Source organism: Scomber japonicus, chromosome 13 (assembly GCF_027409825.1).
Source record: "Scomber japonicus isolate fScoJap1 chromosome 13, fScoJap1.pri, whole genome shotgun sequence".
In the NCBI taxonomy this organism is placed as follows: Eukaryota; Metazoa; Chordata; class Actinopteri; order Scombriformes; family Scombridae; genus Scomber; species Scomber japonicus.
Genome location: NC_070590.1, coordinates 20241770 through 20269530, shown reverse-complemented (window position 1 = coordinate 20269530; position 27761 = coordinate 20241770). Strand labels below are relative to the sequence as shown.

General features: G+C 40.0%; 1 protein-coding gene across 2 annotated transcripts; it reads left to right on the top strand.

Annotated features, from left to right (window-relative positions):
* The first annotated feature begins 821 nt into the window (after window positions 1–821).
* mink1 (misshapen-like kinase 1) lies at window positions 822–27122 on the top strand. 2 transcript variants are annotated; one of them, XM_053332017.1, is made up of 31 exons: window positions 822–2159; window positions 6259–6324; window positions 7267–7449; window positions 7539–7649; window positions 7740–7830; window positions 7952–8082; window positions 8176–8230; window positions 11290–11368; window positions 12945–13120; window positions 13286–13355; window positions 13452–13662; window positions 16450–16557; window positions 17168–17254; window positions 19346–19522; window positions 19614–19784; window positions 20076–20342; window positions 20500–20579; window positions 20696–20799; window positions 20901–20992; window positions 21758–21906; window positions 22093–22210; window positions 23407–23523; window positions 23773–23884; window positions 24201–24350; window positions 25062–25205; window positions 25754–25888; window positions 26023–26123; window positions 26238–26387; window positions 26477–26636; window positions 26723–26862; window positions 26957–27122. In XM_053332017.1, the coding sequence occupies exons 1-31, from the start codon at window positions 2103–2105 to the stop codon at window positions 27038–27040; spliced, it is 3876 nt and encodes a 1291-aa protein (XP_053187992.1). In that variant the 5' UTR covers window positions 822–2102; the 3' UTR covers window positions 27041–27122. The 2 variants fall into 2 exon arrangements, with proteins under 2 accessions (XP_053187992.1, XP_053187993.1); XM_053332018.1 differs by lacking the exon at window positions 17168–17254.
* The last annotated feature ends 639 nt before the right edge of the window (window positions 27123–27761 follow it).

The following is a 27761-nucleotide window of genomic DNA, read 5'->3' as shown; positions in this document are numbered from 1 at the left end:
GCATTATGATCAGTTGGAGATAAGGTAGGCCTGTCTTAATGGAAAAATAACTATTGCAATAATGAACCTGTTAGGATGGTAGACACTTGAGAGCAAAACCAAGAACAGGAATTGTTTTTAATGTGAAATAAAGTTACAAATGGCTATCAAAAGACACATATATTACATTGTATTATTGTTATCCAGCATAATTATTTCATAATCCCCTTTAGACATGTTTAAGATGTATATAGAGTACTCTGTTTTGAATAATTTCATATCAGAGGTTTAACTGGGGAACACAATATATCTCCTACATCACTGTAAAGTCTATTATCAGTGCACTTGAGACTTATAATTATACTCATATAAGTTGAATACTGGACCAGAATTGACCTTCAAACTAGTTGGGATGTCACAAATCATAGGACCGCCCCTTAAAATCAGATTTTTCATTGAGCACAGATAAACTTTCCTCTTTCAGCAGATCAATATGAAAATAGGCTTCTAGTGTCAAACTCTGCTCATATATCATTCTCATTCTGCACAGTGAAGCTCAAACATCCAACTGTGGCAACAAAAGGAAGAAAAAAACCCACACATTTTTGAGTGGAGGTGGACTTTAATTTATCTTAATTATGGAGTGCTTTCAATGACCAACCAGGTCAGTGCAGGGCAGGTATGACAGAGGATGAACTCAGACATGCTGCTCAGAGCAGACAGAGGCAGCTGCGTAGGTTTAGGTCCACTGTAATTTTTCAGGTAATTTGTCCCTGATGAAGCACCGTAGCCATCCTAGAGGAGCAAACACTTGAGGAGTGTTGTGTGCAGCCGATCGTCACTCAGTACAACCCCGCAAGACTACAACAAGGCTGGGAGTGGGAGGGAGGACTTGGGAAGCAAAACATGGCGAAATAACAAGTTTGCCCGTACGCAGCAGTTTGAAGCTGTACCGCATATTGCAGTGTTGGAGTACAACAACAAGTTCTGAATATTTCGGACGCTGGAGAACGAAAGCAACGCTTAACTTTAAAGCGTCGAGGGCCCCGGTTTACAAGTATTACGGTGGCTGGCGAGAACATAGTGCCAGCCTGCCTGTCTGCTTGTGTTTTCCCCGGAAGATTGGCAGTGCTAGGCGCGACTGTCAAAACAGAAAATGGATGAAGAAGTTAAGTTCATTCTGGAAAACACTGTTTAGGTTGCTAGCTTATTCACGTTAGCTAACCAGTTAACATTAACGTCGGGTTTGACGGATCGCTCGCACCTGACTCTGTAGTTCTTCAGATTATCGTGCGCCTTTGCCCCGAAACTGGGTAATATTTAAGTCGTGTTAACAAGTTGGACAACTGCAGTCACGTAGATTCGTGTCTTAAACGAGGGCATTATTTTAATTTTCCACTCTAATCCACTGGTAACATTTTGAGAAAACGTCTATTTTAGGCTAATATTGCCCGCTTGACAGTCGGTTCTGGTGCGGACGGACCCGGACGCCATCACATCAGACGTTGCGTTCTCCTTAAAAAAACAACCATTGCGTTGCTGAGCAGTAAATGTTATTTTTACTTTACCAAACATTACAAGGAATGTCTCAGCGGCAGTGGTAGTTTTTCCCCCTTCATTTTTCTCCCGGATAACATTAGCTGTAATGTTACACAGCAGCAGTCAAAATGAACGCAGCAAGGTGTCCAACAACATTGGAGGTGCATTGCATTGAAAACCTGCCAGTTGTTAGAGCGGTTCCGATGGCCGGCTAATGGTGACGTTGACACTTTGTTGAAATCTCCTATTTTAAGTTGAATGTGTTTATTTTTTTGTTAGGATATCGCTACCCGGTTTTTCCTCTTATAACAACTGCGGGTAACATTATAGATCTGGGCTAGAGTTGACGTGAGCTAGCCAGCTGGGTGCGTCTGTGGCAGCTCTATCTGCGATGTGTTTGCTAATCTAAGTGCTACCGTGTTGTTCAGCAACAAATCAGCACATTGCAAAGCCCGCCTCGCCTGTTTTCTCTACAATAAAGCCATTTTGTGCTTGTTTAAACAGCCACTTCAATTTTTTTCCCTAAGCACTTCTTGTCAAATAAGTGGCTAACTTGTTAGCTAACGTGATAAGTTTCGCCAGATATGTCTGAAAACGCCCCCACACGAAGCCTGGATGACATAGACCTCGCAGCTCTGAGGGTGAGTATTGTTATTATAAGATAAGTGTGCAGCGCTTTATTCATGTACAGTTACTGCAGACGGACTCATTACATGTAGTGTCATATGAACAGAAGTGTCAGTTTGCCCCTGACACAAGCACGACCATTTAACACCCACGCCACAAAGTTAAGGTGGGATAAACATCCCTCGGCCTCGTATTGCTGTAGGCAGCTGTGTTGTTGTGTACCACAGATTCCCAACAGATATTTTCTGCATCAACATAATAAAAGAACCTCACTGTCCAACACAGCAACCTTTGGTGATTAGCAATCACAAATCAAACACGTGTGAATCATGGTTGCTGGGCTGTAACACACCACACCTGATCCACTTTATTTTATGACACACCACTGCAGCCATGATGGACATATTCATTGTTTAATGATTAGCCTGTGAAGGCAATTTTGGTCAGTTGTTTTTTTTTTTCGTTAGTTAGGTTTGTATTACTGACAGCATTCTTATAATGTACATTTATAAAATACACCATATCAAATAAAGTCCTGGCTCACTTCTGTGGTGTTTTCAGTGGTCCACCTTGAAGGCCTCAGTCTTTAAGATCTACCTGCTGATTTAACCAACCTACTTTGCCAGGAAATGAAGTCCAATGGAAAACACCAACCTGCTCACTTTTTATTTCCATTTGCTGAAGAATCATCTCTCCTTTCTGAATTAAGACCACAGTTCTGAAACGTGCTATTGATGTATCTTCTCATCATGATAGAAGATGTCAAAATATGATATATATGTTTTGTTTTTGCAGCATTAAATCCCTTCAAGACAGACTCTTAGTAGCATTATAAAGATATATTTCATGCATTCAGTCACTGCTTTACATCTCCCACTCCAAGGTACAATGTTTAAATATGATCATAGTTTTCACCTAATGTCTATGAAGTGGCTTTGTAAGATCTATCTAGAATAGAAAATATCACATGATTACTCAAAATGTCCATTCAAATTCTTAACTTTAGCCAGCTTTAACCAGCATTATCTTATTTTTGTGGGGACTGTTAAATCCAGGAATACTTGGGTTAATAACATGTTGTAATGGAATATGAGGTGCTGACAGTGAAAACTGGGACTTTGCTCTTGGTTATTACTGCATGGAAAAAAATCAGTGTCACTAAAATTAATATTGTTGAGCAAAACACGAACAAAAACAGATGTACAGAAAAAGATACACATTCATTTAAACAAAATATCAAACATGCCAGTCAATCAGTGGGTTTTGTCTAATTTTTAAACTCTCAGACCTAGTTATTATAATAAATCAAAAATAAATTGGGGATATAAGATTTGCCCTATTATCTGAATTTATTTTATAGTTTAGTCTCGGCTATGAATGCTATCACTTCATTGAAACCCAGAGAACTGGATTTTCATTCTCAACTGAATCATTTGTTTAAATTATTTTGGCCCAAACTGACCAGATTTTCAGAGTTTGTTTGAAATAGATCTGTAATTTGTGGTCTGTGTGTGGAAACAGACATAATGTATCCACCAGTGATGTGCATTTCACTGAGCATGTTTGACTGTGTTTGTAGGTGGTCGGCATGCTGACCAATTACTTGTTTCTGCACATTGAAGTTATTGATTAGTTTGAGTAATGTAAATGAAATCCATTTATCTCAGTTGTATGGTGGTATTGTGTTTTGGCAGAAGGCTCAAAGCTGTAATCTGCTACCACTGGGGATACGTGTTAACTGTGTTTTTTGTGATTTGGGAGAACTGAACATTGACGTGGCTCAGTCACAGCAGTTTTCTACAATACAATTCAGAACTTCTCCAGCATTACATAACTACAGTCCACTGTACACAGGCAGGAACAAATGTAAGTGCCTCTAGCATTGGGTAAAATTAGGTCACCTGCACAGTTGTGTTGATTATAGGTGGCATAGTAAGTTACACTCAGTGGACTAAGACAACAGGAAGTGACTGAAAGGGCATAGTCCAGCAAGCTTACAGAATATCCCATTGTTCGGTTTATTTAAAGCTATTAGAAAGTGAACTCTATTATTTTCAGTTTCAAACATAGAAAATTTGACTGTGAAGAAAATATTGGATGCTGATTAGTGAGGAATGCCAGCTGTCTGGGAAACTCGTGAGAAATTTAGTCTTGTGATTGTAGTTGTCACAGTGGGAACATCCCATGTGTGTTTTTGCTATGTTAGGCAAAAGAAACCTCACACAAGTGTGAATAAAAGTGGAAAAATGGATGATGTAATATTACGAAAAGCTCACAACGCCATACTGTAAACACCAGTGAAAATGGCTCATTCTGGATATTAAATGCTCAAGAAATATCAAATTTTTTTCACAAAGTGATCATGATTTCACAATGTTATTATGTAAACTGACCTAAAGAAAGCAATTAGTTTATAAAAAAAACAAAACAAAGAAAAAACTGGTAAGATCCAGATGTTTGTGGATATTTGTTGACATTTGATGGTACATTTTTGGATGAATGTAATGGAGCCCATTTACAAAGTGTTTACTAGCAGTAATCCAAAAATGTCAGTCCTAATTCATGCAAATATGAAACATTATTCAACAAATTGTAATATGTAAATTATGTGAGGTTTGTAAGAGATTCTGTTGGGACTTTGATAAACACATTTCTTTCAGCATTAAGACCATTTGTTTGTAAAAGATTTCACAAAGCCAACAAATGGAGGTGTTTAGGCACATTTAACCAGACAGTTGTTGCTTCATGATATTCAGACGGGTGATTTTGACGCTGATTCTTGCAGCTGTGTAACCGCAGATGTGTCAGGCTGTTTTAAAAAGACTTCCTCTGACAGCTAAGTCGACACCTCCACAGGAAATGTACTGTATAGTCCACTTCCCTATGGACAAACACCAGTGTCTTTTAGAGTCAATACCCCGTTGAAGCTTTTCCTCCGACAGCAGGCTGACGTTTAGAAAAATGAATCTCCTTGTTCTCTGAGCTTCACCAATTTATTGAGGTGACACATTAACATGACGGCATGATATCTGCAATAAGCATCAGAGAAGCCATTTTTCTGGTTTCACCCACTAGTTTTACAGCTTCCTTAACTGCAGGGTTTTTTTTGTTGCATTTTTATTCTTTTCAATTTGTTTGGCTGTGTGTGTGTGTGTGTGTGCTTGCGGCGCACCTCCTCAAACATAACCGTACCCTTCCCCTCGTATCACTTCATTCCTCTCATCCCACTCTCTGCGCTGGACGTGGGTGACTGTAAAGCCTCTGCTTCACCGCCCACTCTTATCGTTACATTATTCTCCTCCATACCATCATTTTCCCGCTCCTACTTTACGTCACGGCTTCTTTTGTATACGTGCATAACATGCTTCAAAAATCTGTATGTTTTTGTTATCATATGAGCTCGGTGTATTTGCAGTAAATGAGCGGTCATTTGTCAATTTTACTGCCAGATCTTTTAGAAGTATGCATGCTATTTGTTTCCCATAAATATTGCCTGTCTCAAAGGAATTTTTCCCTGTTGGTTGAAGGCAGAAAAACCCGTCACTGGAAATGGATGAAAGCAGGATAGGTCATGATGTACATTCTAAACCCAAAGCAGCAGTCTCACCACCCACACATCTTCTTAAAGCCATATTGAAAATTGCATGAAAGTGGAACTGCTTGTCATTTTCCCTTGTCTCTGAGAGGGGGGGGTTGCATAATTAAGTCAAAGCAACCTACTCATTATTAGTGTCAGCGATGAATGTGTTCATTTGCATTGAAATTTAAAGTGAACAAATCAGGAAAAAGGCCGGAAGTCACGTCCATGTTGTCACAATCCATTCTTGCATTTCTAATCTGGTATCAATATTTACTGTGTGTGCTTGTCTGTTTTCCTCCATGTTAAGTCTTGTGGGTGGGCGGTGAGTGGGTGGCTTGGAAAATTAAGTTTAGATGATTTGAATGGGAGTAGGGAATCGCAATATTTTATTTAAATTGGATTCATTGTACACAATAAAATCTATAGGGGTTGGTTTTTATAGATTTAATGTATAACTTCTGTTTTACAGAAGCATGTATGCTGCTCTGCCTGAATATCGTAAGACTTCATGAATCTGTCTGTTTCTCTCGTAGGATCCAGCAGGGATCTTTGAGCTGGTCGAGGTCGTCGGCAATGGGACATATGGGCAGGTGTACAAGGTGAGACATCAATATTCAAGTCAAAATCACCTGTTGTTTTCATCACAAAAACATAAGACTGAGAAATATGGCAGAAACTACGTATTATAGTTTCTGTAGCTATACAGTAGCTCACAAGTAGAATAGTAGAATAGTAGTTCACAAGTAGAATAAAGTACTAGTACTCTAGTGCATGTAAAACCAGGACTTGAGTTGGAGACTTACAGGTCAACTCCAGGGATTTTTATACATCAAAATGTGTACTAATTATCATTGTATATCTGGAGTAGAATAAAGCTTTTTGACACCAGAGTGAGCAGTGGAAAATCTCATGAACGGCCTTAAGGGATGTCATTCAAGGTGATGTCGGCCAAAGCTCAAGACTACAGGTTTGAAAATGAAAAAGAGGGTGTGGAGTAAGAAATGAAAGTGAGGTTAACAGACCTCCTTATCACACTTTGTACAGTGTATCATCTGTACAGTCAAGTAAATCAAGTGACGTTGCATTGTTGGTTGGTTTCGACAAGAAAGAAGAATGCATGAAAAATAATGAAACTGAAACCATCCATTGTGAGATGCTATGCTAAACTGATGTGAAGTACTCTTTGAAGCATTCAAGACAACAAGCTGTCACCTATTCAATGATTTGCTGCAGCAAAATGGAGCAGAATAGAAAAGTTACTCAAGTGTCTACAAATGTTCTGTTCATTAATATCTTACATTACAGGAGATTTAGTTTATTTCACTGACGGTTAATTTTTTAGCTGTCATCTGAAAATTTGAAAGTGACTGTGACAGCAACATGAGAGGCTCCATTAGAAGAAAATGTAATACTAAGAGCGGTGAAATGATGTGATGAACCAATTATTTGCATTTAATTGTTGTAATTCAGAAAGGTTCAGAAACAATGAGCCCGAGGTTCGTTTTTAAACTTTACTGACCACTTTTTACTTCTTGAATCAGGGCCGTCACGTGAAGACGGGCCAGCTGGCCGCCATCAAGGTGATGGATGTTACAGAGGAGGAGGAAGAGGAGATCAAAGCAGAAATCAACATGCTGAAAAAATACAGCCACCACCGCAACATAGCCACATACTACGGTGCCTTTGTCAAGAAGAGTCCACCAGGACACGATGACCAACTCTGGGTCTGTCTACCCTTCTGCCCGTCTTGATGATTTTACAGCAGCATGTCTCATTTGTTGCGCTCACCAAGCTTGTGTTTGTGTGTATGTAGCTGGTGATGGAGTTTTGTGGGGCCGGGTCAGTGACCGACTTGGTGAAAAACACCAAGGGCAGCTCTCTGAAGGAGGACTGGATTGCTTACATCTGCAGAGAGATCTTGAGGGTGAGAAATTACAACTGCACCAGTCAAAAGTAGTCTGCAGCAGAGGCCAATTGTTACTGACCGATTTTTTTTACTCCTTTGTCTGTCCAGGGCCTTTCTCACCTTCATGCCCATAAAGTCATCCACAGGGACATCAAGGGTCAGAATGTGCTGCTAACAGAGAACGCCGAGGTCAAACTTGGTACGTTTGAATGCTTGAATGCTTGAATGCCAAACGTTTTTTTCCGTTTTATCGTGGAAGTAGGCACATACTATCATTGTCTAACTTCCCTTCCTCCTCTGACTCCTTTGTCCACATTCAGTTGATTTCGGGGTGAGTGCTCAGCTGGACAGGACCGTGGGGCGTAGGAATACCTTTATTGGCACCCCTTACTGGATGGCACCGGAGGTCATCGCCTGTGATGAGAACCCTGACTCCACCTATGACTACAGGGTAACAACAGCACTGTGTTTTGTTTGTGTGAGCACTAAAGTGTGAGATGATATGAAAGCTACAGACTGACCCGCTCTTATGTGTGTTCTGCAGAGTGATATCTGGTCCCTGGGGATAACAGCCATTGAGATGGCAGAGGGAGCTCCACGTAAGTGTATAAACTCATCCTGGCGCATATTTCCTGTTTATGGTCGAATCATGCATTTCTATGTAGTCAGCAGCAGATCATTTCTCATAGTCTCAAAAATTAATTCTTAAGACACTTACTAAGGCTGCTCAATTAATCGAAATTTGCAAAAAGACGCACATGCGTATTTCTGTCCCTCCCCCACAGCATGCATTGTCTTTTCTCCCAGGAATCTCCCGTAATATTACAAGCCCCAGCTTTGTTTGTTAATAATAATGAGAAGCGCACAATAACAAAGGTTTTATTTTGAAAGCTTAGACCGGAAGCTACCGGAAGCTACCGGGAAGCTACCACAGCTCCGTTAGTTGGACAGAAGCTGAAACACACAGCAAAATGTTTTAACTGTAAATAAAGTGCCCAATTTCCAGCCTGTGTCAGACAATGCTGAGTTTACTAACTAATTATTAAAAACCAGGATGTGATGTGTGAACTATCGTCATCTTAATCCGCTCGGCCAGCACTAATATCCCCGCACATTTTCTGTTGTGTGTTGCATTAAGCGGCAGATAAAAGGCTGCTGCTTTTAGAGAAAATGAATTAAACCGAATGTACAAGAAATCTCTAATAAATACAGCATGTTTCTAAAGTTTAAAGAAATAGTTTTAATAATCGTGATTATGATTTTTTCCATAATGGAGCAGCCCTAACACTTAATGAATGAGTCTGTCTTGTATGTGCAGCCTTGTTGTCTGTGTCTTCAGATGGACAGCTGACTCACTGTAATCAAGGTAGTGTAGTCGTGAGCTGGCAGTCGGCCTGTGGAGGCTGATTGCAGAGCTCTCTGGATTGCTTAGCAGGGAGATCTGTCTGTGTAGATATGTGATGTCAAACCTGACTACAAAATCAAGAAAATTTCACTTAAGAATAACATCTAAAATGTTTGTAGTGTAAATAATGGATTTGGTAAAGAAATCCCTTACTGAGCAGCAGCAAAAACATCAAGTAACTTGTTGTGACTGGTATGCTGTTACTGTAAATTTGCAGTTATTATCACCTTTTCTGCAGCAAGAATTGAATCACATTCTTTACTTATTGGTTTACTTAGTATTACACTGGATATTAAAGTATTAGCATAGAACACTTTCATTATGAGGGCCACCATTTTATGAGCTCTGGTGTCTCGAAATGTGTCTTCCCTCAACTATAATACAGCCACATACTGCTAATTGTTCAGTCAGTGACAGACTGAGCTCTGTTGAATAAATCTCTGGTCTGTTAGGGAGCATACACTCCTACAGTGAAGTAGAAGACATCGTGTGCCTCTCAGCTAAACTTGAAATTAAAAGCATTTCAGTATTCATAGATTCAGGATCTTTTAATGAGGGTAAAGGAGACGTAATTGTAAGAAATCTTAACAAGAAAAAACCACATCAGACACAAATTATTATTCAAAGCCCAGTATGCATTATGCATAATACAGAGAGTATGTAATATGTCTCAGAAGATATCTGGAGGGGGTCTTCAAGCATAATTTAAAGTGGAGTCTACATCTTAGTCAAAATAAATTTGTACTTTTGGCACAAAATTTCTAATGATCTGAAGCCTTTTTTCACATCACTGATGAGGCGCTACTATAGGGCACACTGCTGATGTGAATGACATAAAGCATCCAGGCTCACTGTTAAGCTCATGTGTGTGTGTGTCATTATAAAAAATAGTAGTCAAGTTTCTGTTAACATGTACAGTCAGCATTTATTGTCAAATGATTCCATAGAATGTATTGATGTATTGATAATCTCCAACATTTAGTGAAATAGGGCAAGGTGTCACATGTTGACTATGGACAGCTGATATATTTATCAGTTTTCCCATCATACAAAATACATAATACATAATACATCAGACAAGACTGACTGAATTCTGACAAAATGTGTGATATGTGTCACTGTGGCAGTTATAGAAATGCTCTTCTTTGCCTCACAGCTACAATCAGTCTTTCATTAACTTTTTTTTTTTTTTTAAGATTATGTTTTGGGCATTTTTTGACAGTAGCTGGCTCAGAGATTGATGGGAGACAAGGGCAGAGAGAAAGGGGAACGATGTGCAACAAGGGTCCCTTGCCAGACTTGAATGAGGGACATTGCAATTATGTGGCATGTGCACTTGGCTACCAGGGTGCTTCAGTCTTTCATTATTCCATATGTCTCTCTCTGCTTTTTTAATTGGTTGTACATCAATGTTAATGTTTTACGTATGTGATTCACGCCTATCAGCAGATATTTTCTATTTGTGCACTTAAGGTCCATGAAAACAAAAGGTTGTTAGTTTGTTAAATAAAGATAAAAAGTTAAATATAGAGCTTTTGGACTATCTGGTCAGGTTTTTAGCTGATACTATGTACAAACAGAACAGTTCACTGCAGGTATTTAATAAAACACCAAATGGGATGGCAATATATAACTGTCTCTTTGATTATTTCCATTGATGAAACAACATTGTCAGGATCCTGTCAGTGTGTGATCTATTCCTTTTTAAATGAAAATAAACCACGTTATCCTCCTGAATACTCAATTTGCTTGAACATTTGTACCATCTGTAATACATATTAAACATACATGTTATATAAAGCAAACCTTATCTGTATAACTGTCATCCCTACATTTTATGTGGCACTTTAAATGCGGAAATGAACATTTCTTCTTGCCTGTCTCAGTCACGTTGCATATGTCCAAAAGACTGCATTACAAAAGCCTATTTACTGTGTTACTCTGAAGCTAACCAGTCAGGTTTAGCTACCTACCTACGCTGGGAACACAATGACTCACAGTCCTTGCTATTACATTCAATGTAACAATAAGCCTGAGGCATCAGGAAAGATTGGATAACAACAGCTGTGCCCATGTTTGAGGATACAAAGTATATATGTAATGGTGGCCTATATTACTTACAAATGACCATGTAGAGAAATATATGATGTAGATACTGATATACAATTTCCCTCTTTGCACAGTAGCTCCCAAACATAGGTAGAAGGATTGAATAATACCTAACAACTCTTGTCCTCTCCTTTATTTCTGCAGCATTGTGTGACATGCACCCAATGAGAGCCCTCTTCCTGATTCCCAGGAATCCCCCACCTAAACTTAAATCCAAAAAATGGTGAGTTATATACCCTCCTTATATACCTGTCTCATCTTTAATTGCTAGTCTTACTAACTGTTACATCCTAGACAAGCTGATGCTCCCTGTACGTTATGTACAGTGTGTAAAACCCTTCAAGCCTCATAAAGTCTAGCGTGTTTCCAAAAATACGTTAAAATCAAAGAGGGGTGTTTGCCAAACCATGTGATACAATAGAAAAAATAATTTTCACTGTACTGTACTGTATGTTACACACTAGATAAATTCAATTTTGATCTTTTTCTCCACCAAATACATGGAAATATTTTTATGTAGAGCATCAGATAAAGTGGCAAGAGTGACTCATCACTATGAATAGTGTACATTTACCACAAACATTTGCTGATAATCTCTGTTGGTAATACTGCAATGACAATTACCGTAGTTATCACACACTTTCTGGAATAATTAGCTAGCTAAGTCCATCAATGGCAGGAGAGCATATTAACATACAATGAAGTAATGTGCTTATTCTGATTACTTTATGTTGAAGAAACCAGGTTACTGCAGAGCAACATTAACCAGAATAAGTGCATATAAACACAATGAATAATAAAGGCACTGAAGGGAAAGAATGCTGATTCTACAGGAAGCAATGCAAAATGAAGCTAAATCCTCAAAGTATATGGTGATCTGCTGCAGATTACTCTTGAGTAGGTTCCCATAATTTCCCTCAACTGGAAAAGACATTATGGAAATCTGTCCCTCACTCCTTTTTCAAAGTGTGAGTGGTCACGTGTTTAGTCTCCACACTGAGACAAAAGATGTTTGCGAGCAAGAGAAGAAGCTGGAAGGTATTTTGACTAATTTGTCATCTTCTTCTTCCTACCCTGTGTTTTTTGTTCCTGTTGCTTTTCCCACTATTTGTTACTGGGCCCACATTCAGAATGCATTCAAAATGCAATGTTTCTTCTACAATGAAGCTGTCAGCTATCAAGCAATTGTGAACAATTGTGTGAATATAAAACAGGGACAGGGAAACATCATCATGACCACTCAATTCAATACAAAATTATGTATGCAAAATTATACAATGAACTCAACTCTTTCTTAACGTCTGACGTCATACAGGTATTAATCATTGACCAGTTATTTTAGTGCATTGATTTGTGGTTTATTGTTGTGCCTTGAATTGTATTTGCAGTGTCAGGGAAAGTGTGTGTTAGAAGAAGAAGCTGGTAGTTAAAGAGCTTCTCATATTGTTAATGTACCATTCGCTCTGGTTACCGGTGAATCTCAGCTACTAGCTCTCAACTGATGTAAAGACATCGCAGAATGAAATGAGTCGATGCAGAATTTTTAGGATTTTGTTTGTTTCTCACCAAGTTCTGTCACAAAACCTTTGTGGGCATCACACCTTAATGACTTAAGTTTGCATTAGTATTTCAAAAGAGGATTCATACCTAGAACCTTGTCCCTTTTTGAGTCTCCCTCTGAGTATTGTTGGATCAGGATTCTGGACAGTGAAAGCCCAGCTGCCAACTGTTTCATGCCTCCCCTGCCTCACCCTCTCCCTTACCAATGTATCATCCACTAACCTCCCCCTTACTCCCAGGTCCAAGAAATTCATTGACTTTATAGAGGGCTGTCTGGTGAAGACATACCCCAGCCGACCATCTACTGAACAGCTACTCAAGCACTCCTTTATCAGGGACCAGCCTACTGAGCGCCAGGTCCGAATTCAGCTCAAAGACCACATCGACCGTACTCGCAAGAAGAGGGGAGAAAAAGGTAGGCAAATATAGATAGATAGATATAGATATAGATATGTATATGTATATGTATATGTGTGTGTGTGTGTGTGTGTGTATATGTATATATATATATATATATATATATATATATATATATATAAATAAATATGAAAATAAATATAAATAAAATGTTCTCTTATAGAAGAGACAGAGTATGAGTACAGTGGCAGTGATGAGGAGGATGAAAATCGTGGAGATGACAGAGAGTCAAGGTAATTGGAGTTTCTCATCTCTGTTCACATAGTGTGTATTTTTGACTCGTGGTCCCCCAAAATCCTCTCCCTCATATTATCAATTTTGGTCATCAGCTCAATCCTTAATGTGCCTGGTGAGTCCACCCTGAGGCGGGACTTCCAGCGTCTGCAGCAGGAGAACAAAGAGCGCTCCGAGGCTCACAAGAGGCAGCAGGCCCAACTGGCAGCTCAGCGCAGGGACCCTGAGGAACACAAGAGGCAACTGCTGCATGACCGACAGAAACGCATCGAGGAACAGAAGGAGCAGCGTCGCCGACTTGAGGAGGTAATAGTCAACCAGGGACCGATACTTTTTGAAGGAATAGTTTGACACTTTGAAAAATGTATTATTTTAGGCCCCTAGTTATTTGCCTCCTTCCTGAGAGTAAGATGAGAAGAACGATTACACTTTCCTGCCAGCACCTGTGAGGTCTTACATTTGGTATCTGCGGAGTCAGTTCTTTATTAACTCAACTCTAAAACCAGTGAATCTCAAAGTGGGATCCTAATTCCATCCATAATTAACACAATGACAGAATGTGTGACTGTTTTGGTTGTGGGTTTCATACACTCCTTTAATACAAAATCTCATCAAATGGGGGTCTGAGGTCTAATTTGTGTCAGTTTGTGTGTCTTTGATGTGAAGAAGAGAAAGAGGAACCATTAGTTTAGACAGTCCCTTATTAATACTCAACTCATAAAAATGAGATGTTAGGGATGCAGTTGATATGTAGCTAGAGCATCTATACCTCAGAGACTGAGAGTACATTCATTAGGTGTAGATTAGATGCACTTCATAATTCATTCATAACAATGTTTAACATAAAATTAACCAAAACTTTGAACTCGCAACAATAACGATCACAATTTGTGAACACAGGTTGTCTTTATATTTGTTGGTGTTAGTTACGCCTGACATTCTCATACATTAATATTATATAAAGATATCAGATTTTGTCAGTATTAGAACAACAGAGGCCTGGACTTATTTCCATCAGTGACTTGATATCAGAATTTGCTGTAAACATGCGCTTTTCACTAGTGCCACATGATTCTAACACATTGTACTAGATAACAATAATTCAAATATCAGGTTCCTCGTTTGTAATGTCTCCGCTTTTGTCCTTCAGTCACTTCACTACACGTTGTTTCTATTTTTAACCCTTTATCAAGTCTCTAATCTTTACATCAGTGTTTGGTTTGCTGTTGCTTGCTTTGGTCATTAATGCACAGCATTTGTAATTTGCCTCATATTGTGGGCTTCTACTTCAGCTATAATCTATAAATGATATTTTTGAATAGCACCTGTTTTAAATTAGGATAAAATTAAGCATATACACTACATGTAAGCAGTACACAGTACAATTTACTTATTCATCAGTTTTTCCTGCCACCAACTCAGAGTTTCCATGACTAACTAATAATGTGCTGGTACTGAATAAAAGCTGAGGTCAGCTTCACTGCCAACAGTACCCTTTTCAGTGTTTTGTACACTGACATATACTTAAATAAATAGGAAAAAAGTGGGTAAAAGAGTGAGATTATTTAAAGTGAAAAAAGGCCCAGCTCCATGTTACACCAGATATAAATGATACATTGTACAAACCTTCAGCCAGAGTGAGATGCTTTGTTGACGTTCAGTCTTGACCTGTCATCTTTCACACTAATAGTACTAATCTGTTTATCTCATTTTTTAAGGCTGTGATTAGTTCAGAGAATCTAATCAGGCTAACTGTAGTGAAGCTGGGCTCTTTTTATTTGCACATACTATGAAGAAAACTGACAAATCAATGAATCATTGGATTGTATAATAACAAAGGATGTGATACATTACTGCCCAAAGCAATCCTTTACTTCACACATAATGATTGATTGTTTTGAATCAGAAGCATAGTCTAATGTAAAGAATCATTTGACAAAGGTTTATGTAGTGTGTGTTTATATATACTGTTGTTTGCACACCAGTTCCCACTCCATGGTGATCAGAGTACAGTACAAGTATCTGTGAAATATTGTAATGTTGTCAGTATTCACATTCCCTGTGTGTATCAACATGTCATGTCCTCTATTGCTTTGAAGCCTCTCTGATACAGACTTGATAAATAGCAAGTTGACAAGTTGACAAATCTTGTTAAAACCCTCTATTTTACAGTTTGTAGCCATTAGTCCATGATAGCAGTTAGTTTATTGATGGGCTGATGGCTCTTAGTCATTTTATGTATCATGTTATTGCATGCAACAAACTTTACAACCATGTGTGACTCACTATTGGATGTTTGTATTATATTGTACTTTGTTACTGACCATAAAACATATAATTATTCTTAATAGATTTGATTTGGGAGCAAAGATTGATGCGGAAATGAAGGTGGACAAAAATGTATTAATGATTTAGTACCTATGCTGTAGTGTAGTGGTTTGGTTTGAGGTAACACTTTTAAACTTATGTATATTGCTGAAGATTTTAAAATACATCCAGTATATACATAACCCAGCTCATTGGTGGCTGGAGGGTCAGCAGCTGTAAAGGGAAAGAATCATGTGGGATTTGAATGAAGCACATAAGTTATTACATACAGTTATTATCTGTGCAATATTAGTAAGGTATTTACTGCAGCAAGGTTGTCCTCCCCAAATCTACCTCCTCCTCCTCCTCCTCCTGCAACACTGAAGTGCCAACAATAATTCAGTGGACGAGAGCTCAGTGTCAGCACAAAGTTGAAGGTTCTCATTTCACCACAAAGAACAATCGGTGTTGTTTCAGTGTCCTTTAAAAAAGAAGATAAAAACAACTCCCTGTCAAAAGTGAATAACTGTGGACAGTTCAATCAAAGCAGCACACTCAGAAGATGATTAGGATGCATTAGGTGTATGTATGTGTTTGTGAGAATGACTCACAGCCTCTATTCTCTGCCCTGCACTCCCGCTCCCTTTTATATAATTTATTTTTCCAGTTCTTTGAATGAAAAACAAAGGAGGGCTTGCTTATGAGCAGGCCATCCATTCTAAATTCCCCTGTGCAAATAGAGCTTCTATGCTCATTTCTCTTTTTCCTGTCACCCTTCTCTCCCAGCAACAGAGAAAAGAGCGAGAGATGGTGAGGCAGCAAGAAAAAGGTCCCCATCGGAGACTCGATGATATGAGACGAGAGGAAGATAGAAGGTTGGCTGAAAGGGAACAGGTAACCAACCATGGGAGACATGAGGCTACAATCAGCCAATCAGTGTGAAGTGTGGGCGTGTCTAGCAGCAACACAGTGCAAGTTGCTCTGGTGGTGAAATTCCACGAGTAGGTTGCCATAGCAGCAAGGGTCTAAATTAGTGTATTTTTTCAGAGATGAGTTTTCTGTGGGTGAGCTCTCTGCGTCTCTCTTGCTCCATTTCCAGTCTACTCTCAGTAACAAGAGTCTGGCGTCACCATCAGTCAAAATCAGTGCCAAATACTGATTTTGTGTTAGTATGAGAACTAAGAACAATCATAGTTTCTAAATGATATGATTTTTCTTGATTTAATAATGTATCCAAATCTGTCTATCACAACCCCCAGACATGAGGCTATGCCAACTTATATCTGTTTCTATTCTGACTTCTAAACTCGGACAGTGCACGTTTTCTCACTGAAATTCAGTTTTATAATTGTTGATTTTTATCAGTACAGCATGGTTTCCGTTGTTTACGGATGGCATTGCATAACTGTTTTCTGCTTCTATCCTCTACCCCCCCTCCACCCACCCCACCTCTTTGTCCTGTCTCTTTTCCCACTTAAATTCCTGCCTCCTTACCTTTCCTCAGGAGTTTATCAGACATAAGTTAGAAGAAGAGCAGCGGCAGTTAGAAATCCTTCAGCAGCAGTTGCTTCAGGAGCAGGCACTGCTTATGGTAACTAGTCCTCACTACTCCTTTATCATGTCTTGTTTTGACTGCAGAGGTTCCCATGTCCTTTTTCATATATAATAGTCGTATACATTATAATACCTCATCTTTAAAGAAACTAATTGATCAGCTTTGACATGAACTACATGTCCTTCTTAACAAATGGCTTGTTTTTGTCAAAACAAATACTGCAGTCTAACATGTCTGCTTATGTTTGGGGTAGATTGTTTTAGATGGAGTGAAAAGAAGCTTAAATGAATATTGATATATCTATTTGTTATCAAATAAGTAGATCCAGCTTCTAGGTGTGTATCACCTTGATGCAGAAAGTCTCTACATGAGTGTGTGCACAGCCCTCAGAGTATTGAATAATATTTTGAAAAGGCCTACACTGACCTAGTTTTCTGGGGGGGGGGCAGCTTTGGGCAGCTGTCAGTGTATCAGTGAGTGAGAGGGTGTTTCTTTCTTACACTGAGGGGAAGACTTGTCACTCTCCTGACATCTTTGTTTTCACTAGCTTGTGTGGAGTGTAGGAGTTGCTATCATTTGGACTCTTAGTTCCTGCTTTTTGGAAGGATTAGGCAATTGACATTTTTTCGTACAGTATGAAGAAAGAGAAGAACAGTGTCGTGTCCCTGAACCATGCTAAGGAGCAATTATCAGATATATTATGTGCAGCAAGCCCTGTGATCAAGTGATGTACACTGGGTCAAAAAACATACCATATGTTTCTACGCAAGGAACAACTGTAAAGCAAGGAATATACAAACACTCCAAAATGACTAAATTACTTTTACGTAAAGGTGTCTAGCACACATGTAACATAGGCCCAAATGTTCTGGTTGGCTTTCATCTGAATGAATATCTATGAATATAGTATCTAGTTCTCTTAATACATCTGTGATGTGCAGTAGATGTGAGCTACTCTACTCTTGCTAGCTCACAGCTGTGACACAGATGCCTGTAGTGACCACTCTCCAAAAAAAAAGGCTTGGTAAATCCATGCTGAAGTCCAGATGGAGTTTTAATAATGTTTATTGAATTAAAAATAAAAAAGCAGCTGTTGCACAAAAAATATTAAACAGTACCTGATGTGATATGATGTGAGAACATCATGACAATAACAACGGTCAACGGAAAGTATTACCCTACTAACAACCTTTGTATAAACTCCTACCGCCACCCAAGTAAACAGGTCAAATTAAATGAAAACCACACCCATGTGTCAGTCAACACAAGTGACGCAATATGTGCAGTCTTACTGCACACACAAGGCATGCATAAGCACAAGCTAATATACATCTTGGCTCCTACAATGCTTTTAATGAACGCCATTCCTCTCAATATTTTAATCATGCATGTTAATTCTAACTTAACATGTACTTTTTCACATTAAGATCCTTCCTGTGTCTTTCATTAGCCAAACTGATTTTACTCACTGTGGAGGAACACCATATGCCTCATAAATTGCTTTCCTTTGGAGAAAACTCATTTTGGTTATTTGTGTCCAGAATTTCAGCCTCAGATGAAGAATGATTTATGGGCATTATGATTTCCAATTTAAGTAGTTAAGAAAAAGAAGACAACATTGACAACAAACCTTTAACTTTATGGGGAAGTCAATTTTGATACTCTGTGCCTAAAATTGTTAAAATGCATCAAATGTACCTTTTTATGTGATAAATACTTTTTAAAGACTTTTTCTGTTATGTCTTGTAAACAGTAAGCAGTGACCATCAAACGTCTGAGAGACTTGTGCAGCGTACAACTCACAATATAAAACAATAAGTCAACTGATTCACATTTAACCTCTTTGTTGTAATACACAGCGCAAAATGTTGAGCCAAAGAAACAATCAATATTGTTTTGATGTGGGTTGGTAATTGACCGCTGTACTATAAATACTTGAAGATGATAAAGCGCGCCCAAAAACATTATCATCTCAGCAGATGAAATCAATGGTGGCCGGCTGAAATAGTGAATGCTGACCTGTTGTGGAGTGGGTGGGTTGGCTCAGTTATGACCTGCCTGAACCGCGTGTTGTGTCCAGCCTGAGGCAAGCGACGACTTGACTGCAGTGTGTCTCTTTTTGCTCAGGAGTATAAACGCAAGCAACTGGAGGAGCAGCGTCAGTCAGAGCGGCTGCAGAGACAACTGCAGCAGGAGCATGCGTACCTGGTGTCCCTGCAACAGCAGCAGCAGGAAAAGAAGCCCCAACTCTACCACTATAACAAAAACCTGGAGCCCAACAACAAACCTACTTGGGCCCGTGAGGTAGAAATGATTTGAAGCATGATATGCTACAGTCAAACATCTATACACACCCGCAGAGTAAACCCGTCTTTTACTGTTGTCCGGATTTCAGGTGGAAGAGCGAAGTAAGCTCAACAGACAGGGCTCACCCAAAATCTGCACCACAGTCTCTGATACTGCCATCCAGTCACGCTCAGATTCAATCAGCCAGTCAGGAGTGGTCCAGTCTTCTCAGACCCCACCAATGCAGAGGCCCGTTGAACCCCAAGGGGGGCAGGGCAAGGTGGGTGTTTTGAATTGTTTATATAATAACAGCAGAAGATACAGTTGCTTTTGCCTTTCTGCCTCCAAATTCTTTTTAACAGCTTTACTCTCAGATTCTTTGTCTTTACTACCCTGTTTACACATTTTTTCTTCTTTTCTCTCCTTTCCCTCTCCTCACGTCTGTCAATACTTTGAACACAACTTTTGCATTCTTTTCCACTTTTGCCCACTTCTTTGAATGTCTCACGCTCTCCACCTTGCGCTCCGCTCCTCCGCCTTCCCGGCGCACTGCTGCTCCTATCCTCTGCAGTTCCAGATGGCTCACTTGGTTCCACTGAAGCCTTATGCTGCCCCTGTCCCTCGCTCCCAGTCCCTCTGTGACCAGCCTACTAAGACCATGTCCGCCTTCCCCACCCAGGACCCTTCCCTTACCCCCACACCTCGTCCCATCCACTCCAGAGAGCTAGTGCGTCAGAACTCAGACCCCACCTCTGAGAATCCGGCACCACTGGTACACCAAATCAGAGAGGATCGCGGCCCCTGGATCCGCCTTCCAGATGTGGAGCTCCCACCCAAGGTAAGAGGCTAGGGGCTGGTTTCTGTTTCGAAACAAGACTCACTATATTTAATGTTGGTCGTAAAGAGTGGTATCAGGTTTTAACAGAGTTTCATTTCTAAGATATTGTATTTGCTAAATACTGGTGAATGTAAGGCTGTGACTTTGCTGTCCCCAGGTTCCCCAGAGGACAGCATCTATTGCCACAGCTCTCAACACCAACCTGACCTCTGGCATAAGGCATCCAGTGAGAGCCAGGTACTGAAGTCAGCCAAATGCTTTGATCAGATATTCCCCCCAGTTTGCACCTCTTAAACCACTGTAGGTTTTAATGATGACTTGAGAAAACTGATTTGTATCCTCAACCATGGCAGCAATCCAGATCTCAGCCGCAATGATCGCTGGGAGAGAGGAGACAGTATCAGCATCATCTCCAATCTTCCACAGACTGGCTCTCTGGAGAGGCATCGCATCCTCAGTGAGTCCCTGCCTCCCCAGTGCTATTTCTCTGCAGACTGTCTCTGCAGTGAGTCTGATTTTCAGAATTATAACTACACTCTGCGCCTTTGCTATTTTCAGGTTCCTCCAAAATGGATTCACCCATGCTGTCCCATGACAGTCGTCATAAGCCCGGGGAGTCTCGTACCTCTTCTCGCCCTGGGCGCCCTGCTGTAAGTGGTTGTTTCTGACTAGCATTGTATTGGCTGTCTCTGCAGTTTTCCCCCACTTATAAAACTAGTTTGACTTAACTGAATGAGTGCATGCAACACATTTTAGGTTGTAAGCACAAAAAATAAACACACTAAACCTCATGTTTGATCTCATGAACCTGCTCTGTGAATTGACATGTTGTATTTCAACTCAAATAACCTTTCTTTTTCTATATACTCCACACTGTTACTGTTTCCCTTCATGTTTCTTCTCTCTTTAAATCCCTGTTTGTTGACTTTACCTCAAATGTACAGAGTTACAAGAGAGCTATAGGAGAGGTTAGTATCACTGTGTCTCAGTGTGTTTGCTTGAGTTTGCATCTGCATTCACCGGCTTCTGTACATGTTCATATATAAGGAATGACACATTCCATGTGGAAATCATGTTTTGTTTTTGTCTACATAAATGCTTTTTTAATGTGTTTGCATTTTGTTTTTCTGGTATTGAACACTCACCATAGGCTTTGTAGCCATGCCCTGAAAATCATCCCAAAATATCATCTGAATTCTGAGAGTGTTGTGACTCTAAAAGTGCGAGTTTTGAGCCTGGACATGCCCTTGTATTGTTTCAGAGCCTGCTGACAGCCCCCCTCGCCTTCATTTGTGTTTGGATTTTCTTTCATTTTAGTATTTTACAAATTTCTGGAACTTAATTGGATACCTGATGTTAATGTTGTGTTTGAAACATTGTTTTCTTTAAGTAAATGGTGGTGAATGTTTGTGCAGGACCATGGCCTCTTTGCCAAGGAGCGCGCTGAGGAACAGCCGGGGCCCCCAGTCAAGGCCAACCAATACCCCTCCTCCTCGGAGAGCAGCGAGAGCAGTGAGGAGAGCGAGAGCGGCGAGGGAGCAGAAGAAGAGAGCCCCACAGATCGGTAACACTAACTCCTACAAATGCTGCGGTGCAGGACGCAAAGATTTGTATTTATTTATTTGTCAACTTTGCTTTTATATAAAGAATGAACTACTTCCTGTTCAAATTGTTCACTCTCTTTTCACTCTTCTTCTTCAAGGTTAGGGTCCTTTCATCTCCTTCACCTCTATTCATCTTTTCTTTTCAGTCACAGGGATGCAGACACTGATTCAGTCAACACTATGGTGGTTCATGAAGACGAGGGCGAAGGGGGGGAAGGAGAGCAGGCTGGAGGTTATGGGGATCAGACCATGCTGGTGCAGAGGGTGAGTCATCTGCACAATGTAAAATGTGTTTTAATGTCACAACCTCAGAGCCAAAGAGTGCTGGCATACATTACAATGCCACTATGGAATATAGCTTAATATAAACTATTACAAGCCTATATCCAGTAGTTACTCAACAGATCATCTGTAAATGTGTGTCATTCATGTTTCAATGGGAATGTGTACTTTATTTAATAAATTGCCTAATATCAGCCTAAATCTAGATATTTGGAGAGATTTCAACATGATTCAGTGACAGACAGCACACATATTGCAGATGGCTAATGGTTACTTAAGTGTGGGAAGTGTCACCTTCATTAAAGTGCAATAGTTGTGTGTGTTGATGTATGTGAGCTTGTATTTGAATTTGCAATGAGCATCAAACGTTCACACTGATTTTTCCAAACCAGTCTCTTTCTCACAGCACAGACAATCAGCTGCATCACATTTAACAGTGGCAGCCCTACATTCATGTTACCCACTGCACTGGACAATTGATAAAATCTTCAGGTCATTATTTCATACCATAAAGCAAATTAGATTCTTCTTTCCATGCATTGCTGAGCACATGTCTGATATGGTTGTGAATGACACAAAACGGAGGGTGTTTATTATCATGTTTTTCTTGAAAAACAGACCATACATTTGACATATATTTTTTGCACTAATAACACTAATAATTTACAACAAGTGTGTCTTTACATTTGCAGACAAAGCTAGTCTAGTTTTTTTTTTGCAGAGAATTTGTCAATTTAGAAGCTTTTCCTTATACAATGAGTGCTGTATCTTGTGTTGTGTCCCCTTTTGCCCTTAGTCTGGTAATATTACTTCCCACCTTTTTCATGTTTAGGTTTTGTTATAAGGTATAAGGTTGGGAAAAATCCATAGAGAGTTATGTTTGCACAGCTCTTAAAACCTAGACTTATCAGCCAAACACTGAATCTAGAGTTAAATGATGATCTAGAGTTAAATGCAAATTGCACATCTGTGGGGGAAAAAACGGCACACCAACCAGCTCTCCCAGCACTTCATTTTTGTGGTTATTGTGGTGTGTAAATGAAACAGGTCATATCCTGCTCATCGATGCAGCAGATTAGTCTCTATACAAATCTGCCTTGGATGTTATGTAACACATGGACTGTGTGTGTGTGTGTGTGTGTGTGTTTCTGTGTGTGTGTTTCTTTTTTACCTGAAAGACTCCAGAGAAGCGGAGCCATAATGGATACACTAACTTGCCAGATGTGGTGCAGCCCTCCCACTCCCCCACCGATTCAGTCACTCACTCCTCCCCAGGGAAAGACTCTGTGTATGATGTAAGTTTTACTGATGCTAAGTATATCAGGCCTAAATTCCTGGTTTATTTTTATGTGTTCCATATATGTCATCATTCCTGCCATGACACCCACCCCCAACACTCTGAATTTCATGACACCCAGTTCAGTTTGTTAAGGGACTATCATCAAAAATATATTTTTAAAAAGTTTGTCTGATTAAAATCTCCAGCGACATGATGTTGAGTTAAACAACAGTGTATTATTCATACCCCCTCTCTGTTCTACCAGTATCAGTCCAGAGGTTTGGTGAAGGCATCTGGCAAGTCCTCCTTCACCACCTTTGTGGATCTGGGCATGTACCAGTCACCAGGAGGTACAGGGGATAACATGTCCATCACTGGTGAGTCAGGGGCTTCTTCAGACTTGCAGCAACATCTGCTCGAAATGTCTTGAACATTGTTTCAAACGTATTCACCACCTTGACCTTTTTATATCATTTCTTTTAAAATAAAAGAAATCAAATTATGCATTTTTGTCAAAATTGGTAGAATATTTTCTATTACTATGAATAAAAAATAAATTCTATAAAAAATGTATTTCCCTTTTAAAACAATAAATGGGGAACTTGTGTCTAGTTTAAATACTTGTGCCATTTTGCCCTGGTTTGTGTTTTCACTTCTAAATCAAGCTATCTCCATTGCTGCCTCCATGTATAGGCTCCAGGTTTGAGCAGCTGAAGATGGAAGTGAGAAAAGGATCCATGGTGAATGTAAACCCCACTAACACACGGCCCCCCAACGACACACCCGAGATCCGCAAGTACAAGAAGAGGTTCAACTCAGAGATCCTATGTGCTGCTCTCTGGGGTGAGATGAAATCCAGTTCATGAGTATAAATGCATGACAAAAACTAAATAGTGAGATTGGAGACACTGGAGACCAGCGGTATTACTAAAAATATCATAATATCGTCATCTGAGACTCAAATTGAAAATGTGGTCCAAGAGCCAATTTATTTTAATGTTCCTTATCTCTGGAACTAATATGTCCACTCCAACAGGGCTCTGGTTGCAAATATGACCAAAACTGAAAACATGTGACATGAAAATTACATTTGAGGCGACTGGTGTACCTATAATTATCTTTGTGTGACATTAATAGCTCTTCAAGTGAGAACATGTTGTATCTGCTTGCATCATCAAAGCAATTTATTTTTCTAATCCTGCTCTTCCGGTTTGAACAAGATGTTTTCCACAAGCACTACCTTTTGCCCAGCTGATGACTATCTATCTTTTTATGTACCAAACTGCTTAATCATTGATTTAAAAAAAAAAAAAAAAGTGTGATAGACTCAACAGTGTAATCTTGTAACCTTGAAAGTCTTTCTACTTCATCTTCAAATAGGCTTTTAGATACAGTAGTTAATATGATCATAGAAAATGAAAGTGCACAGGATGATAAATACCAGGAGTTACAACACAGAGTTATTTTTAGCTGTGGAAAGAGGAGGAAAGGAAATAACTTGAATCATTTTATGCCAAATGAAAAAGCTTTTTATTTGTGCACGTGTGTTCCCAGGTGTGAACCTGTTGGTGGGCACAGAGAACGGTTTGAAGCTGCTGGACCGTAGTGGTCAGGGCAAGGTTTACCCCCTCATCAACTCCCGCAGGTTCCAACAGATGGACGTCCTGGAGGGCCTCAACCTGCTCATCACCATATCAGGTCATTAACTGCTACAGATCGCTACAGGCTGCTCACACTACAGTTTGTTGAGGCTGTTTGTTGTTTTGGCTTCAAATTCCCATCTTTTATGGGATGCCAATACTAGATGCCAAATTGGGCTCATGCTAATTGAGAGAGACTATTTTGCATTTTGACTCTGAGAAATTTCTTTTTGGATTATAATTTAATATTTTATAAGAAATACTTCACTTTCATAAGAATAGCCAATTGCTGATGCTTTTATTATATTAGGAACAATATAATAGGAACAATCAGTAGTAATGTTAACAATAAGCAGATAGAAGCACTCGGTGTGTTTGCTTGGCTAAAAACAAATGGTTGGAAATGTGTCAGAAACATCCTTAAGGGTAGGAAGGTATGTTCAAGTTAGATATTATTTACTTTCTTATTAAACTCATTTCATGCTTTATGCTTTATGATTCTTCCTGCTCTTATGTCTGCAAATGTTAATATGGTCAAAATACATTTGAAATAATGAATAAAAAATGAGTTTCTTTTGTAATTGAGCTCCTGCTGTGTCTATTCAGGCAAGAAAAACAAGGTGCGTGTCTACTACCTGGCCTGGCTGAGAAATAAGATCCTTCACAACGACCCCGAGGTGGAGAAGAAGCAAGGCTGGACCACTGTGGGCGAGATGGAGGGCTGCGTGCACTACAAAGTGGGTGAGTGACAGACGATAGCTTTTTATTACCACCATCTATTCCACTCCCGACTAACTCTCATAAATGCATTTGGCATGGTGAATTATTGATCACACGGATCTGATGTCGGATGGCCTTGTGTTTGTTCTGTCTAGTGAAATATGAGAGGATAAAGTTCCTGGTGATTGCTTTGAAGAATGCAGTGGAGGTGTACGCCTGGGCGCCCAAACCTTATCACAAATTCATGGCCTTCAAGGTAAGTCTCCTCTTACCTATGAGCTGGATTAGTTATGTGTGATCAGTCAACCAGAAGGGCATTCAAGTGTATTATCTTCTCTTGTCGCTCACTTTCTATCTCCACCTGAACCAGTCATTCGCAGACCTGCCACACAGGCCTGTCCTCGTCGACCTGACAGTGGAGGAAGGCCAGAGGTTAAAGGTCATCTATGGTTCCTGCGCTGGCTTCCACGCCATCGACGTGGACTCCGGAAACAACTATGACATTTACATCCCAGTTCATGTAAGTCACGCAGCTGTCAGACAGCAGTGTTGCAGGAGATGCTGTGAAACCTACAGGAACTCACCCAACTCTATTTTCATCTTAAACAGATCCAAAGCCACGTGACACCGCACGCTATTGTGTTCCTGCCTAGCTCAGACGGCATGGAGATGCTGCTGTGCTATGAGGATGAGGGCGTCTACGTCAACACCTACGGACGCATCATCAAGGATGTCGTCCTGCAGTGGGGAGAAATGCCCACATCTGTTGGTAAGGGCCAAAAGTCACAAGGATAAAAGTTCATGTATCATCTGTTATCAACTTGTCTTGTATTAATACGGCACTTTGCTCTGTAGCACATATCTGCTCAAATCAGATCATGGGCTGGGGGGAGAAGGCCATTGAGATCCGTTCTGTGGAGACGGGCCATCTGGACGGTGTCTTCATGCACAAAAGAGCTCAGCGGCTGAAATTCCTTTGTGAGAGGAATGACAAGGTAAGAGATGCAAACCCTTCCAATGAGCTCCTAGATGCAAAATTGAAAGACAGTGCTGTACATACATGTGCTGTGTGTCCTTGCTGTTCCTCAGGTGTTCTTTGCATCAGTGCGGTCTGGAGGCAGCAGCCAGGTTTACTTCATGACCTTGAACAGAAACTGCATCATGAACTGGTGAAGGAACAGCTGCTCCGGTCAGTGTGCTGAACCTAGCGGGGGGTTTTGGAGAAGGAAGTGCATCGGAAATTCTCGCAAACAAAGAAACCAACAAAAAACGCATGCACACAACACCTCTCTCTCTTTTTCTCCAGCTCGCTCTCACTCACGCACTCATACTCCGAAGACACACACACACACAAACACACTCACACACATGCTGTGATACACATAAACACACAGACACAATCTCTAAATCCATTCCACACTCGCCTACACTCCTTAAGATACAGTTTCTGCCGAGGCCCCCTGATAACATTCTCCCTTGAATCATAATGAATAATCACTTTGAGCTTCAAATGTTAATACCATCTATTCATTTGTACTGTATATATTCTGGTCTTGATTTACTTGGTGGACCTGTGTTCAGACGTAAATATTTAGTTTCTAATCGTGAAGTATGTTTAAAAAAAACATTCCTTGATGGTTATACAGTACATTTTGAGAAAGGCATTATTTACCAGTACTGTATGTGGAAATGAAGCTGTAAATAGATAGCACCTGACATTTAGATTTCAATCATTTGCAGGCCTTTTACAGTATATAGCCTCCATTTAGTGCGTTGCCACAGGACACGTATGTCAAATAATAAAAAGCTGGCACACTCATCTGCAAGCGGCTTGTTGGACCCCCATTGTTTTGGGGCTCCTACAATTTCAGGGAGGCTTAAAGGAAGACAAAAT